This window comes from Palaemon carinicauda, chromosome 4 (genome assembly GCF_036898095.1).
Source record: "Palaemon carinicauda isolate YSFRI2023 chromosome 4, ASM3689809v2, whole genome shotgun sequence".
In the NCBI taxonomy this organism is placed as follows: domain Eukaryota; kingdom Metazoa; phylum Arthropoda; class Malacostraca; order Decapoda; family Palaemonidae; genus Palaemon; species Palaemon carinicauda.
The window spans coordinates 165,618,646-165,634,961 of record NC_090728.1 but is presented as its reverse complement, the minus strand read 5'-3'; the positions used below and the strand labels follow the sequence as shown (position 1 = coordinate 165,634,961).

At 42.3% G+C, this 16,316-nt stretch overlaps 1 protein-coding gene across 1 annotated transcript in view; it reads right to left on the bottom strand.

Annotated features, from left to right (window-relative positions):
- The window catches only part of LOC137640154 (protein DENND6A), an 82,240-nt gene that overhangs the window by 11,028 nt on the left and 54,896 nt on the right, over positions 1-16,316 (bottom strand). Inside the window, exons 2-7 of the mRNA XM_068372662.1 lie at positions 15,807-16,004; positions 14,679-14,759; positions 13,967-14,152; positions 13,027-13,143; positions 12,736-12,866; positions 3,695-3,879 (exon numbers count right to left, since the gene is read on the bottom strand). Coding sequence (XP_068228763.1) covers positions 3,695-3,879; positions 12,736-12,866; positions 13,027-13,143; positions 13,967-14,152; positions 14,679-14,759; positions 15,807-16,004 — 898 coding nt within the window. The remainder of the gene's footprint in view (positions 1-3,694; positions 3,880-12,735; positions 12,867-13,026; positions 13,144-13,966; positions 14,153-14,678; positions 14,760-15,806; positions 16,005-16,316) is intronic.

Here is a 16,316-nt window from a genome sequence, read left to right as displayed (position 1 = left end):
GCAGGACCACTCACCTATAACAGGCGCTAAAGCGGTAGCTATTACTGGGCTTACAGTCCGCTCGATGGACCCCAAAGGAATAGGTCAACGGGTGAGGTAAATTACTTCCTTCTGTCGGAAGATATCGGCTCTTCAAGGGCAAGGGCACTCTTCATATTCACGGCAGTGCTAGGTCTCAGGCAAGATCGTTAACGTGCATCCAATCTGACGAGAAAACCATCACATCAGGCTTAATCATTCGACCCACCCTGAAGGTACTAGTTGAGAGATCAGAGCCGATACTCTACAGAAGGAAGAAAGCATACTCCTAAGGGCTAGAGCATTGCTATAATGTCACAGCAAGAATAATGAAGAAAGGAGCAATGCACACTATCTTCTAGCCTCGGATCCACTAAACAAACCCTAAGGTAATGCTTAAAAGGCGAGAAGTCTCACTCCCCCCTGAAAAAGAGTGCAAGCTAGAATTCCCAAGGAACATTTTGCAAGAGACCTCCTACTTCTTTGTCTTCTAGAGAATAGGAGGGGGAAGGAGGAGTTGGCAATCTGGGAAGAATTGAGTGAAAACTCCTCTTGCTAACATGAGTAGTTCAGCAGCTCCAAGTGATTAAAAATAGGTGTGCTACTTATTTGTACTAGTCTTTTGGCTAGTACAGTGGTAACATGTTTGCCAAGCATTCGCATGGCGGCAGATTAATCCTCGCCCGGGAACCTTAAGTTTAAGCTGTTTACTCGGGAGGCCACTGCTGTGCTTGGGCACCACAGTGGGAGGTTGGGCTTGCCTGACTGACATTCTGGTGAGCATCTATTCTGATGAAACTGGTACTGAAACCAGACACCTTTAACAGACACCTTTAAACAGTACAGTAATCCCTGGTATTTGTCTTTTGCTTGAGTGTGCAATCACACTATAATCCTCAGTTTATAATAAGAGCGATGAGTATTCTTGATCTCGTCTTGGAAAGACTCCATAGAGGTCATTCAAAGCAGCATAAGATTAATACTCAGGTGGATACTCATGTGAATACCTGAGGAACTAGAGAGGCACTGTTGGAAAGACTGAAGGCCTACATGTACTATAAGTCCCTTGAGTCACCAAAACCATGAAATCTTCCTCTATGGAGGCTGAGTATGGAGCAAATATTCCCACTGAATGCAGCCCGACATGTACCAGTTCGGCCGAAAAGATTCGGATTCTTGCTGCATCCCTATAAACACACGAAGAGTCAACAAGAGAGGACTGGAAAAGATTGTACATGACTTTAAGAGGAAAAATCTAGGATCTTTCCACCATTGTTGCATGTCGAAAGACAGAACCTGGAGGGTACGTATGAAACGGATTTGGATGGGAGGAGAATGGAATGTAAAAGGGAAGACATTTCCCCCACTTAAAACATGGGACATACCTCTGTGTAGCTCCCCTCCTTTTCTTCATCCTGAGAGGAGAGCGAACAGGTTGAGCAGGATCCAATTCTTTCTGAAGGAAGAAGCTGGTGGTGGTTATTACCAGGAACTGGAAACGGCCGGGCCCTTCAAACCCGAGCCAAATAGCATGGCCACCTCAAAAGGCTTGGCTGTAGTCTCCTTGAAAGACTAGAGCCCTTGAGAGATACCACACAGTGGATGAAGCAGTGTGAATAAATGATAACTCCTTCCACAACTACCTCAACATCACGCTCCTGAAAGGTAGATAAGGATTCCAGCCCTTATCCAATCCTTAGAGCAACAGGTGTGCTCGTTATGCCAGAACAGAGATCAATCAGGGAGCGGCTCAACAAAGTTCACAGGAAGTAAGACCGTTATGGTAGTATCTCCTCTTTCAAAAGTACTGAGGTACTGTACATCAAAAAAGAAATGACCAAAGTGGTACTCCATTATCCAGAGAAGGAGCAAGCTCAATCAGGTTCTACTGGCCGACTCTAATGGGCTGTTGGCAATGCGTTATAAGACACAGTCCCATGGACCATCGATCTGCATGATTAGCCATCGTCCATGTGATCAGCCATTGTTGTGGATGACCAGCAGCGATACCCAGAGACCACAAGCGGTCCCGGGAGAAAGGCCACAATCCCAGGAGACTGACCACGGTCCCGGGAAAAAGGCCACAATCCCAGGAGACTGACCACAGTCCCGGGAAAAAGGCCACAATCCCAGGAGACTGACCACGGTCCCAAGAGACAGGCCACGGCCTCATGAGTCAATGGCTTGAGCTGTGAGCCCTGAGACAGAGCAACTCCTCAAAAGATTGATCAGCCAGTGGCACGGGTGATCGAGGTAATCTGTCATGCGGGTGGCAACAGTTTTCTCAAAAAAGAGGGGAGATTACTCAAAGTCCAGCTTTCCTGGACTTCTCCAACTTTTCTAAGAAGAATTCTCAGAATCAAAAATAGAGGACAGTTTTACATGACAGCGTATCCTTACTCTCAATCGCCAAAGTGTTGGTCCAAAAGGACAAATCACCTGATAATGATGCAAACAGCAGTTATTGTTGCACCAGTCTCACTTTGCTAACCAACCCAGAAGGTACTGATCGATGAGAAAACTGTAGTGCGTCAAAGGTGAGCAGTTGCAGCTGATACCACAAGCTCATGATCACTAACCTAACTCACAAGTACCGGTTGATGTGTGAGTTCCATCGTCTTCACTCCAAAAGAGCACAAGGAGTAGCATAAATAATATCAATAATAGCCTACTGAATAGTGTTCAAAATATTTCTGAGATAGGACCTTTCACCTGCAACGAATGAAACTAACCAACCCCAAAGAACGAAGACTAACTCTCTTCTGAGTAACAATTTTTTAGCTTGTTAGTAAAAGACTATCCCTATAAAATATTTAACAAAACAATAATAAATGGATTTATGGAACTCAGGTTAGATAATATAAACCGGTGCTGGGGCCTGTGAGGCCTTTTAGAGCTGAAGTGCAACTGTGAGAAAAGCTTGTAGTTCACTATGAAGTACAGGTTAAGAGGGTGGCCAGCAAAATGAAAGACACGAAGAAGGAAAAGGCATATACTGGAGGGATATAAAGTACATGCCAATAGGGGTCAAAGGATAGCTATAAAGACTTGTAAGTAATGGCTATAGTAAACCATGTGAGGGGAAGTGATGGCACTGGCCTCATTACATTCATGGATCATAAAAACAAAAAACCTGTAATCTACCAAATGAACAAAACAACTTCAAATTACCTATTGGTTACAGAACTCACTAAGAAAATTCAATAAAAATACAGTGCTGATAAGCACTAGGATGAAGATTTATGCAAGAGCAACACCTGGGGAGAGAATAATGAGCTATTTACAGAAGCAAAGGCTCATAAAAAGTGAGGTAACTGGTTAATGCACACCCAAAAGATCAAGAGGCATACAGTAATAGTTATGTCTGATTTACAAAAGACTATGGAACCATGGAACTGGCCAGATCATATATAAGGAATAAAAATTATTAATGGGATTTCGATCACACTTATATCTACAGTAGTTTCAGAACATCAAATTAGTTATAATATAAAAAGAAAATACAAATAAATGAAACTTACACGATGAAGTAAACTATTAAAGCCCACCCTAAGACTTATTTGAGACAAATTCTTTATGGAAAGACCAAAAGATTTCTTGGTGTTGCACTATCATAAATTTACCTTTACAGTATTTATTAGTGTTAAAACACATGGATTTCATTTCATATATTTACCTGTGTTATCACCAATTCTAATGATATGTGGCCAGTGTTGTAACGTTTTGGCAAAAAAGGGATTTGTCACCCCAAGAATAACGTTGGGTGGTGCAGAAGTTCTCGTTGTGTACTCCTTGAATTCTGAGTCATGTATGGTGAAGAACGGCCGGTAATCACCCCCAAATTTCAAAGGTGATATAAGACTGAAATAAATTTAGAAAAATATTTAAATATAAATCATACGGTACATGAATTGTAACCAATACAAAAATAAAATACCATATATCAGTCCTTTATGAAGTTACCTATTACGACAATAAAATTCCATGAAGACTAAATTCAGGAGCCTATAAGATAAAAGGTTATGCGTACTGTTCTATGTTTCTGATCTGAATTCAGTTTCTATTAGATTTACTTTCACCATCTCTATCAAAGTGCTTACACAAAATTTTTGAGAACTGGACCTTAAAAGCCTTGCAAATGTATATCCATTTTGGGAATTGCAGTTCATTGGTATGAATAATAGGACATGACCTGCTACTACTACAATACTTCAGCTTTAATGCAAACAATAGCAGAAAACAATGGTAACAGATTATATATGAAATTTTAAGGTGGTATCATGACAATTTATATAATTTCAGTATGAATTGGGGTCTTGATTAACAATCTATAATAGAAGATATGATAATAGCAGGCCACATTGTAAATGTTACTGCTTTGCAAGTATAGTAATTAATAAATATTGATACAAAACAACATTCATAAAAACTTAGCAGCAGATTTTCTCAGTCAAATTCTAAACCATGATACTGTATCAGAATCAATGTCAAATATTACAATTTCATATAATTGGAATAGTGTAAGTTACCCAAGAGAAATTGCCAATGATTTACATTTATGAATCGCCTGATATTCATATTGCTTCTTCAGAATTGCAGTTTAATCAACACTTACCTGTAAAATTTTAAAAATGTTAAAATATTCCAATTTTCTTTCACTTCCACTAATACATGAACTTAAAAAAGAATAGAGCTCTATATCGGTAAAAGGTAAGGAGCCCAGGTTACCACGATAGGTAGCATAGTCTTCAGTTTCAAAGTTGACATTATCTCTCCTCTTGATACTATGAGTCAGCGGAAGGGAGGGTGGGCATGTATACGAATATCAGGTGAGTATAGAATAAGAAACTTTATTATAAATATTCTACTTATTTCTATGAATCTCACCTGATGTTCATATTGCTGACTCCCACGCACTGTTGGAGGTGGGACATAATTGAGAGAGAGGGATAATTTTCAGCACAAGTAATGCAACAAAGTTAAGGGTTACTAACCTGATCTTAATTACTTGTCTAGCTTACACTGATAAACCATTTAACCTAAGGTTTGAAATATGGAATGCGTTTGCACTGGTGCGATCAATGTCAGTCAACCAAGATAACTTGAGACTATACTACCTATTGCGGCAACCTAGGCTCCCTATCACTTACTGATTAAAGGCTCTATTGCTTTAGTAAGAGCATGTACAGTATTTGTTAAAAGCAAAAGAAAATGGAAAATCTTTTAAAATTTAACAGGTATGTGTAAATTAAACCGGGTTTCTAGAGAAAAAGCAATACAAGAATCAGGTGAGTACAGTATAGAAAAGAGATACTTTAATATTAAAATTTTATTTTTCAACACAAGATACTAAATACTGCATTGCTATACAAAAATGAAGAATGCATATTTTCTTCATAAAAAGTGGTTCTTCAAACATTATAAAATGTTATTTTCCTTAGTAAAATAAATTTTTGAATATACTTACCCGATGATCATGTAGCTGTCAACTCTGTTGCCCGACAGAAAAATCTAAGGTCGGGATACGCCAGCGATCGCTATACAGGTGGGGGTGTACACAACAGCGCCATCTGTCGAGTAGGTACTCAGGTACTTCTTGTCAACAAGAACTCAATTTTCTCCTCGGTCCACTGGTTCTCTATGGGGAGGAAGGGAGGGTCCTTAAATTCATGATCATCGGGTAAGTATATTCAAAAATTTATTTTACTAAGGAAAATAACATTTTTCAATATTAATCTTACCCGATGATCATGTAGCTGATTCACACCCAGGGGGGTGGGTGGAGACCAGCATACATGTTAACATTAGAAGCTAAGTATCCCGTATTTCATTTTAGCAGTTATTCAAAATAACGAACATAAAATAAATAAGTACCTGGTAAGGAAGTCGACTTGAACCATTACTCTGCCTTTTTAAGTACGTCTTCCTTACTGAGCCTAGCGATCCTCTTAGGATGCTGAGCGACTCCTAGGTGCTGAAGTATGAAGGGCTGCAACCCATACTAAAGGACCTCATCACAACCTCTAATCTAGGCGCTTCTCAAGAAAGAATTTGACCACCCGCCAAATCAACCAGGATGCGGAAGGCTTCTTAGCCTTCCGTACAACCCAAAAAACAACAATAAAAAGCATTTCAAGAGAAAGATTAAAAAAAGGTTATGGGATTATGGGAATGTAGTGGTTGAGCCCTCACCTACTACTGCACTCGCTGCTACGAATGGTCCCAGGGTGTAGCAGTTCTCGTAAAGAGACTGGACATCTTTGAGGTAAAATGATGCGAACACTGACTTGCTTCTCCAATAGGTTGCATCCATAACACTCTGCAGAGAACGGTTCTGTTTGAAGGCCACTGAAGTAGCGACAGCCCTAACTTCATGTGTCCTTACCTTCAGCAAAGCAAGGTCTTCTTCCTTCAGATGAGAATGGGCCTCTCTAATCAAAAGCCTGATGTAATAAGAAACTGCGTTCTTAGACATCGGTAAAGCAGGTTTCTTGATAGAACACCATAAAGCTTCTGATTGTCCTCGTAATGGCTTTGTACGTCTTAAATAGTACTTAAGAGCTCTTACTGGGCAAAGTACTCTCTCTAGTTCGTTCCCCACCAAGTTGGACAGGCTTGGGATCTCGAACGACTTGGGCCAAGGACGAGAAGGAAGCTCGTTTTTAGCTAAAAAAACCAAGCTGCAAGGAACATGTAGCCGTTTCAGATGTAAAACCTATGTTCCTGCTGAAGGCGTGAATCTCACTGACTCTTTTAGCTGTTGCTAAGCAAACGAGGAAAAGAGTCTTTAATGTGAGATCCTTAAAAGAGGCTGATTGAAGCGGTTCGAACCTTGCTGACATCAGGAACCTTAAAACCACGTCTAGGTTCCAGCCTGGTGTGGTCAACCGACGCTCCTTTGAGGTCTCAAAAGACTTAAGGAGGTCCTGTAGATCTTTGTTGGTGGAAAGATCTAAGCCTCTGTGGCGGAAGACCGCTGCCAACATGCTTCTGTAACCTTTGATTGTAGGAGCTGATAGGGATCTTACATTCCTTAGATGTAAAAGGAAGTCAGCAATCTGCGTTACAGAGGTACTGGTTGAGGAAACTGCATTCGCCTTGCACCAGCTTCGGAAGACTTCCCATTTTGACTGATAGACTCTGAGAGTGGATGTCCTCCTTGCTCTGGCAATCGCTCTGGCTGCCTCCTTCGAAAAGCCTCTAGCTCTTGAGAGTCTTTCGATAGTCTGAAGGCAGTCAGACGAAGAGCGTGGAGGCTTGGGTGTACCTTCTTTACGTGCGGCTGACGCAGAAGGTCCACTCTTAGAGGAAGAGTCCTGGGAACGTCCACTAGCCATTGCAGTACCTCGGTGAACCATTCTCTCGCGGGCCAGAGGGGAGCAACCAACGTCAACCGTGTCCCTTCGTGAGAGGCAAACTTCTGTAGTACCCTGTTGACAATCTTGAACGGAGGGAACGCATACAGGTCTAGATGGGACCAATCCAGAAGAAAGGCATCCACGTGAACTGCTGCTGGGTCTGGAATCGGAGAACAATACATCGGGAGCCTCTTGGTCATCGAGGTAGCGAATAGATCTATGGTGGGCTGACCCCACAGGGCCCATAGTCTGCTGCAAACATTCTTGTGAAGGGTCCACTCTGTGGGGATGACCTGACCCTTCCGGCTGAGGCGATCTGCCATGACATTCATGTCGCCCTGAATGAACCTCGTTACCAGCGAAATCTTTCGATCTTTTGACCAAGTGAGGAAGTCCCTTGCGATCTCGAACAACTTCCTCGAATGAGTCCCTCCTTGCTTGGAGATGTACGCCAAGGCTGTGGTGTTGTCGGAGTTCACCTCCACCACCTTGCTTAGATGGAGGGACTTGAAGTTTATCAAGGCCAGATGAACTGCCAATAGCTCCTTGCAGTTGATGTGAAGTGTTCCTTGCTCCTGATTCCACGTGCCCGAGCATTCCTGTCCGTCCAGTGTCGCACCCCAGCCCGTGTCCGATGCGTCCGAGAAGAGACGGTGGTCGGGGGTCTGAACAGCCAATGGTAGACCTTCCTTGAGAAGAATGCTGTTCTTCCACCACGTCAGTGTAGACCTCATCTCTTCGGAAATAGGCACAGAGACTGCCTCTAGCGTCATGTCCTTTCTCCAGTGAGCAGCTAGATGATACTGAAGGGGGCGGAGGTGTAGTCTCCCTAACTCGATGAACTGGGCCAGCGATGAAAGTGTCCCTGTTAGACTCATCCACTGCCTGACTGAACATCGGTTCCTTCTCAGCATGCTCTGGATGCATTCTAGGGCTTGACTGATCCTGGGGGCCGACGGAAAAGCCCGAAAAGCTCGACTCTGAATCTCCATACCTAGATAGACAATGGTTTGGGATGGGACGAGTTGGGACTTCTCTATATTGACCAGGAGACCCAATTCCTTGGTCATATCCATAGTCCATCTGAGATTCTCCAGACAGCGACGACTTGACGAAGCTCTTAAAAGCCAGTCGTCCAAATAGAGGGAGGCTCTGATGTCTGCCAAGTGAAGGAATTTGGCAACATTCCTCATCAGTTTGGTAAACACAAGAGGTGCCGTGCTTAGGCCAAAGCACAGGGCTTGGAACTGGTACACGACCTTTCCAAAGACGAACCTTAGGAAAGGTTGGGAGTCTGGATGGACGGGGACATGAAAGTATGCGTCTTTCAGGTCTAACGAGACCATCCAGTCTTCCTTCCTGACCGCTGCTAGGACCGACTTCGTCGTCTCCATTGTGAACGTCTGCTTGGTGACAAAAGCATTGAGAGCACTGACGTCCAGCACCGGTCTCCAACCTCCTGTCTTCTTCGCTACCAGGAAGAGACGGTTGTAGAAGCCCGGGGATTGATGGTCCCGGACTATGACTACCGCTCCCTTTTGTAGCAAGAGCGACAGCACTGACGTCCAGCACCGGTCTCCAACCTCCTGTCTTCTTCGCTACCAGGAAGAGACGGTTGTAGAAGCCCGGGGATTGATGGTCCCGGACTATGACTACCGCTCCCTTTTGTAGCAAGAGCGACACCTCTTGTTGCAACGCTAGCCTCTTGTCCTTCTCCTTGTAGTTGGGAGAGAGGTTGATGGGAGAAGTTGCTAGAGGGGGACTGCGGCAGAACGGAATCCTGTACCCCTCCCTTAGCAACTTCACAGACTGAGCGTCTGCACCTCTGTTCTCCCAAGCTTGCCAGAAGTTCTTGAGCCTGGCTCCCACTGCTGTCTGGAGAGGTAGGCAGTCAGATTCTGCCTTTTGAGGACTTGGAACCCTTCTTCGATTTGCCACGATGACTGTCGGCACGGGTACCTCCTCTGCTGGAGGTTCTGCCACGAAAGGGCGGGATGAACCTAGACGCTGGTGTGTCCATCCTAGGTCTAGGCACGGAAGGTAAAGCTTTGGCCTTACGTGCGGAGGACGCCACCAGGTCATGGGTATCCTTCTGGATCAACGAGGCAGCCATCCCCTTGATCAGCTCTTCCGGAAAGAGACACTTGGAAACGGAGCAAACAACAACTCCGACTTCTGGCAAGGAGTGATCCCAGCCGACAAGAAGGAGCAAAGATGTTCTCTCTTCTTAAGCACTCCCGACACGTACGAAGCCGCAAGCTCACCAGACCCATCCCGAATGGCTTTGTCCATGCTAGACATGATAAGCATGGCAGAGTCCTTATCCGAAGGGGAAGTCTTTCTGCTTAACGCTCCCAAACACCAATCGAGGAAGTTGAAGATCTCAAAAGCACGAAAAACTCCCTTCAACAGATGATCCATGTCAGAAAAGGACCAGCAAATCTTAGATCGTCTCATAGCCAGCCTGCTTGGAGAGTCAACCAGACTTGAGAAGTCGCCCTGGGCAGAGGCAGGAACTCCCAAGCCGGGTTCCTCTCCCGTGGCATACCAGACGCTAGATTTGGAAGCAAGCTTGGTAGGCGGAAAGATGAAAACAGTTTCCCAGCTGCTTCTTGGACTGCAACCACTCTCCCATAACCCTCAAAGCTCTCTTGGATGAGCGTGCGAGTACAAGTTTGGTGAAGGCCGGAGCTGCTGACTGCATGCCTAAAGCAAACTCGGAGGGAGGAGAGCGAGGGGTTGCAGACACAAACTGTTCCGGATACAAGTCCCTGAACAGGGCAAGGACTTTCCTAAAGTCTAAGGAGGGAGGCGTAGACTTGGGTTCTTCTAAGTCGGAGTGCGGATCGTCCAAATGCGCAGCTTCGTCGTCATCAGATACTCCATCATCCGAAAGCTGAGGAGGAAGTGGCAAAGGTGGAGCAGAAAGTTGAACGGCTGAATCCGGCAGCACGGGTGGATGCGTAGCTGCTGCGGATCCAACATCATGCCGCTGCTGGTCAGTCTGCGAGCTGGCAACAACAAAAGCGGAGTGCTGGTGCGTGGAAGGGACTGCCGTGGATTGCGGAGCATGCCGCATGGGTTGCGGAGCATGCCGCATTGCGTCAAAACACGGCAGCTCGACAGCACCTTCCCACTGCTGATGCGGTAGCTCACGCATGTCAACGGAGGGTGCAGCATGAACATGCGTCTGGCAGGGTCGACTGCGCATCGGTGGTGGAGCTCTCACAGGTGGAGTGTGGGAGCAGGCAGCCGCAGTATCTGCTGAGCGCACAACCGTGGCAGGTTGTAGGTTAACTGGTGCAGTGTCAACCTTCTCAGCACGATACTCCTGCATAAAGGAAGCAAGCTGAGACTGCATAGTCTGCAGCATGGACCACTTAGGATCTACCGTGGTTGGTGCGGCAACAGACGGAGTAGTTGCCTGCTGCGGAACCACTCTACCTCTCTTGGGAGGTGTGCAGTCTTCGGAAGACTGCGGCGAGTCCGAACTGACCCAGTGGCTACACCTGGGCCGTTGGACTCGCTCGGAAGGGACCTTACGCTTGAGAGGTCGTGAGACCTTGGTCCAACGTTTCTTCCTCGAAACTTCTTCCACAGACGAGGAATGACAGGGCTCATTCGTCTGTTTGTGGATGGGACGATCTCTGACAGATACCTCCGCAACCACTGAGGGTACATCCGTACGCTGATCAAGGCCTGTCGAACCCTTTGGTCCTTCGACATTGCTTCTCCCCTGGGCTTGGGAGCTTGCAAGAGGTCCCGGACTGGGAGGACGACTGGCACGAACAGATGTACCCTCATGCGCAACACTGACACTGACACTTTTCACTTCACTTGCACTCACTACACTTCCCACTGCACTTTGCGCTTTCAACTCTTTGACATCTGCCAAAAGTTGATTCCGGTCATTAGCTAATGACTCCACTCTGTCACCAAGAGCCTGAATGGCACGCATCATGTCCGCCATGGAGGGTTGAGCACTAGTAGCAGGGTCGGGAGTCACCACTACAGGGGAAGGAGTAGGTTGAGGGGCATGGGGAGAGGAAAAATCAAAAGAGCGAGAAGAACTCCTCCTGATCCTATCCTTCTCTAGCCTACGTGCATTCTTTAGGAATTCGTTAAAATCGAATTCCGAAAGCCCAGCGCATTCCTCACATCGATCTTCCAATTGACAGGATTTACCCCTACAATTGGAACAAACGGTGTGAGGATCTATGGAGGCCTTCGGAAGACGCCTAGAACAAGCCCTAACGCTACACTGCCTGTACTTAGGGACTTGAGAATGGTCAGACATCTTGAATTGTAGAAATAGTCAAGGGGGAATTCCAAAATCTAGCAAAGTTCATTAACAATTAATCCAAATCTAATCAAAAAGCTTGATAAGCTAATGATAAAGGTTCCTGAATAGCGAAGGCTAAAATCTAGAGCGAATACATCACCAAAATCGTGAAAAACAACTCCAGAAACAACAGCGTATCCAAGTAGGTCTTGCCGGTGGCACGACAGAGGAAAAATTGAGTTCTTGTTGACAAGAAGTACCTGAGTACCTACTCGACAGATGGCGCTGTTGTGTACACCCCCACCTGTATAGCGATCGCTGGCGTATCCCGACCTTAGATTTTTCTGTCGGGCAACAGAGTTGACAGCTACATGATCATCGGGTAAGATTAATATTGAAAATTTTAGTTTACTGTATTCCTAACTTCAGTATATAAATCAGCATATAAATTTGTATCAATAGCTTTGCAGTAATTTAAAGATACCATAACTTACTATTTTACATCAACCAAAATTTCAATGAAATCCTTAAAATCAAAATACTGTATACAATGTATATAATTACTGTACCAGTATTGAGTATGAGCAATAATATCTTTTAAAATCTGGGCTTAAAGTCTCTATAGAGATGTCATTATAAAGGTCCTTTAGTAAAGTTCTATCCATATCTTCACCAATATAGAACTTTGACCACACCATTGAATTCTATTTCTAGCCTCACAGGGGTTGGCTTGATGGATTTACTTTTCAATATATTTAGAATGGTAAGAATTGAATAGTTATAGAATTTGGACAGCTAAGTTGAAAATGATATATGGTAATGAATGAAAAGTAAAAGGTAGAAAGAAAGAGAATTTACCCTGAAGCCCATTGTATGCAAAACCCCTAAAACACAGCACATTAACTATTATGATCGACTTGGTAGCGAGATATGAGTTAGTACTTGAAATCATTGATCTGCATTACAATGAATGCTAACAGTATAGATTACTACTATTCACATTGGTTTGGAATTACAGTAGTCAGATACTATAGCTTTTAAGTACAGTAGGAGTCAGATATCATATAAAGGACTTACCTTACTAATGTTTGCACAGTATTGGCTGCTGTTGTTGGAGACATGGCCATTACAACTAATGGTTCAGCTGTAATTACTAATTCCCATAACAAATTCAAGTGAGGAAGAACTGGAGCCAAAACTCGGAATGCCTATAATAAATTTGAACGAACAATAGTAATCAAATCTTCAAATTATGAAATAATTTCGACAAACTAACATCCATCATAACAATACAAAATAAATCAATAATACAATATATGAATTTTAACAATATTTGTAAAACATGATAATGACATTATCAAAGCATACCTCCGTTTCATGTGGACAAGGTATCATAACAGATAGAGGGTTCTGTGTAGCATGAAGAGGTGATGGTGGTGTTAATGATGATGCACCAGGTTTATCCTGCCTGCTGGGTATTCTAACCTGTTCAAAGTAGAAAAAATGTAGTTTCATAAAAACTGCACAATATATAGTAACACACTAAATGGTGTCTAAACAAAATTATACTGATATTACTGTATAATAGTTTTCTCACTGCTTCTCATAATTCTTAAGGCTAATAAACATTGATACTGAAGGAAATATTGAACACAAACATTGCTGGCATCAAATCTTAATCTAAAATTTAAAAAATTAAAACATATAAATTCTGATAACCTACAAATAACCTTGACACAATTGAGAGAGAAAAACTTCTCCAGACTAAAAACACAGGAGCTTTAACTTGGATCAAATGATGCAAGAACTGTGTGACCAACACTGACATATATCTGACATCCAATACCTAAGTGATATAGTTGACTCGAAGAATAAACAACATCGCCTGAATATAGCAAACACTTTAAAAGATAAATATATACAGTACCATTGTTCTTCATGTACTGTATATGCAAAGGATTATTAGTAAAGAATAGAATAAAAAGTGAAACCTGACATTAGGCACAAAGGATCTTGATGGAATCATTGTGGTTTTTTCAGGAAAAAGACAGTAAGATTTCTCATAACAGTTACTGGTTCACTTGGCTTTGTGAATTTCCGTACATACCATGGCCACTAAAGTGACATTTAGTAACTTGACAATGAGCTTAATATTCCATTTTTCTGTGCGAATGATTCAAGTAACGCATAATAAATGGTCCTATAAAATCACAAATCTTACTGACATAAAATATTCAATTACATGTCTAACAAAAGCAACTACAGCAACACTGAAAAGCAACAATTATACAAAATATAAATACGGTACCTGCAATATGGTGCCAAGAAGTGGTAAGCTCAAAGTGGTTCCTGCAATGGGTGAGGGCCACTGATCCAAATGGTGACAAGCAGCCTCTAGACTGGCCTCCCCCGTATCAAAATATTCCGGCGCGACCAAATCCAACACATTTGTAAAGAGTGATACCAAGGGCAGATGTGACAAAAGCACCACACTCTGAAATACAAAGTAAAAAATTACCTTGCTTCACACCACAGAATACATAAAAATGTGAAAACCAAATGTACAAATATAAACCATCTTTTGCTGTGAGAGAGAGAGAGAGAGAGAGAGAGAGAGAGAGAGAGAGAGAGAGAGAGAGAGAGAGAGAGAGATGTGTTGTCTGAATGAATTTTAATTTGCATATAATAAGTTTAAGACGGAAGTAAGTATACTTTTAAAAATAGTAAGGCATAAAACTGATAAAAACCAGAAACATCCACACATTACTTTCCTATGAAGAATAAAAAAATTCAGGAATAAATCAAAGCTGAGTACACAATACAATACATTAAAAATAACAGTCATAGTATTTCAAAGGACAGGAAACCAAAGGATTTAAGAAAAAAAAAGTAAAGAAACAAAAAAATTTCAAATAGAAGATAATATAAATTACCAGCTCCTCTAAAATACACTTTTCAAAGAAGTTTGCAATGTCGCTGATATTAAGTTACTAAATTCATAGAAATTATAATCCACCTACTTTCTGGAAGTAACCTCTTCTTAGAGTTCGGTCTTTAACCTGCCGGAAGTATACATATCCATACAAGTAACCATCTTCCGTCTGGAACACAAAATTATACATAATTAGTCAGCAAAAACAGTCTTAGATTATTTACAAAAGGAAAAGTCAAAATACATTTCTAAGTTAGTTAGCAGGTAGTCTAAGACTGTCCTCACAGCTGGTGATTCAGCAAATGTAGCAGGAGCAAGCTAAGTTAAATGCTAAATGTCATGATTCCAGGGAAAACAATCCTTTCAGTGTCTTCAGTTTTCAATCTAAATGGTCTCATTGGAATTACAGTTGTGTTTTTCAAATTCAAGCTTCAGTCTGCTTCACATGCACCTACTGAATGGCTGTCTGCGTGAAAGCAGCCTTATTGTAAAAAACTAGTATTCGAGTAGACAAAAAAAATAAATTTATTTTTTAAACTAGATAAAAAATATATGCTTATTCTAAATAAAAAAATACTGTAATCTGAAATTACAGCCTGTTATTTTTAATCAAACTAACTGCTTTTCAACCATCTAATCGAAAAATTGCATTTTTTACGAGTAATTTGTATTTTCCTAATTATACAAACTTGTTTTCTTTAAAATGAGAATTATTTCAGCAATGCTGGCATTCGGTTATCAAAATTCGTAATGAAGTGTTGGTAGTCAGTTGTGAGAGGGGTGGGGGCTGGGAAGAACCCCCTCTACTCTCACTACCGGACACTAAGTAACCACTTTGACCTAGGTATTGTGGGGCCGGGTTAAGAGAGAAACTTGAAGGTCTCAGGTTTATATAGTCATGAAAATAGAAATGACAGAAATTGGAAAAATTGTGATGTTACTACACAGATACAAACCGTAATCCTTTTAGTGGAGACTTATCTTAAGTTCCTATAACTTAACTGGCTGAATTAAAATCTTGGTAGGCCATAACATTCAAACCTGAAGGGGTGCAAGAATGAGGACTCTAATCTGCCTCATATCAACGCGAGAAAAGATTCTCAGGTTCCTGCTAGGGAACAGACATTCACGAATTTTAAAAGCTGAATTCTAGCTTCGCTGAAATACTACTCCTATTTGGTTTGCATCAGTGTAGGAACACATCTTCCTAACTTACCTGAATATTCACAGGACACGTGGCGTTGTACTGATGAATGGCAGGGCGAGCATGGAGTGGATTGGACTGTGGACATTGGCGAATTCGAAAATGAAATTGCACATTACCCATCAAACCAGAATTGCTATCGGGAAAAGCCAGGTAGCATATGTTAGTGCGCTCACGCTCCGTCAGTTCTCTGTCTGCTGGGTAGATTAACTGAAATGAAAGAAAAATATACAACATTAACATGCAACAAAAGGCTTAACATCTCTCTCACTTTTTTCCTTCAATTCTTTGTTAATGCAATGCACTCTCTTTTCTATTTCCTCAAAACTCAATTTGATTTGAGTAATACAAGATTACAGAGTAAATCAATCAATGAAATGGCTCGGTGGCAGTTATTTCTAGTGTGAAGGTCATGTTCAAGGTAAGTCTTTATCCAACCTTGGTATCACCTGTCAAGGTTTCAACAGTAAAATACTGTATGCAAAATAAAATCTATAAGCACTGCATAAAGGGGAGATAATA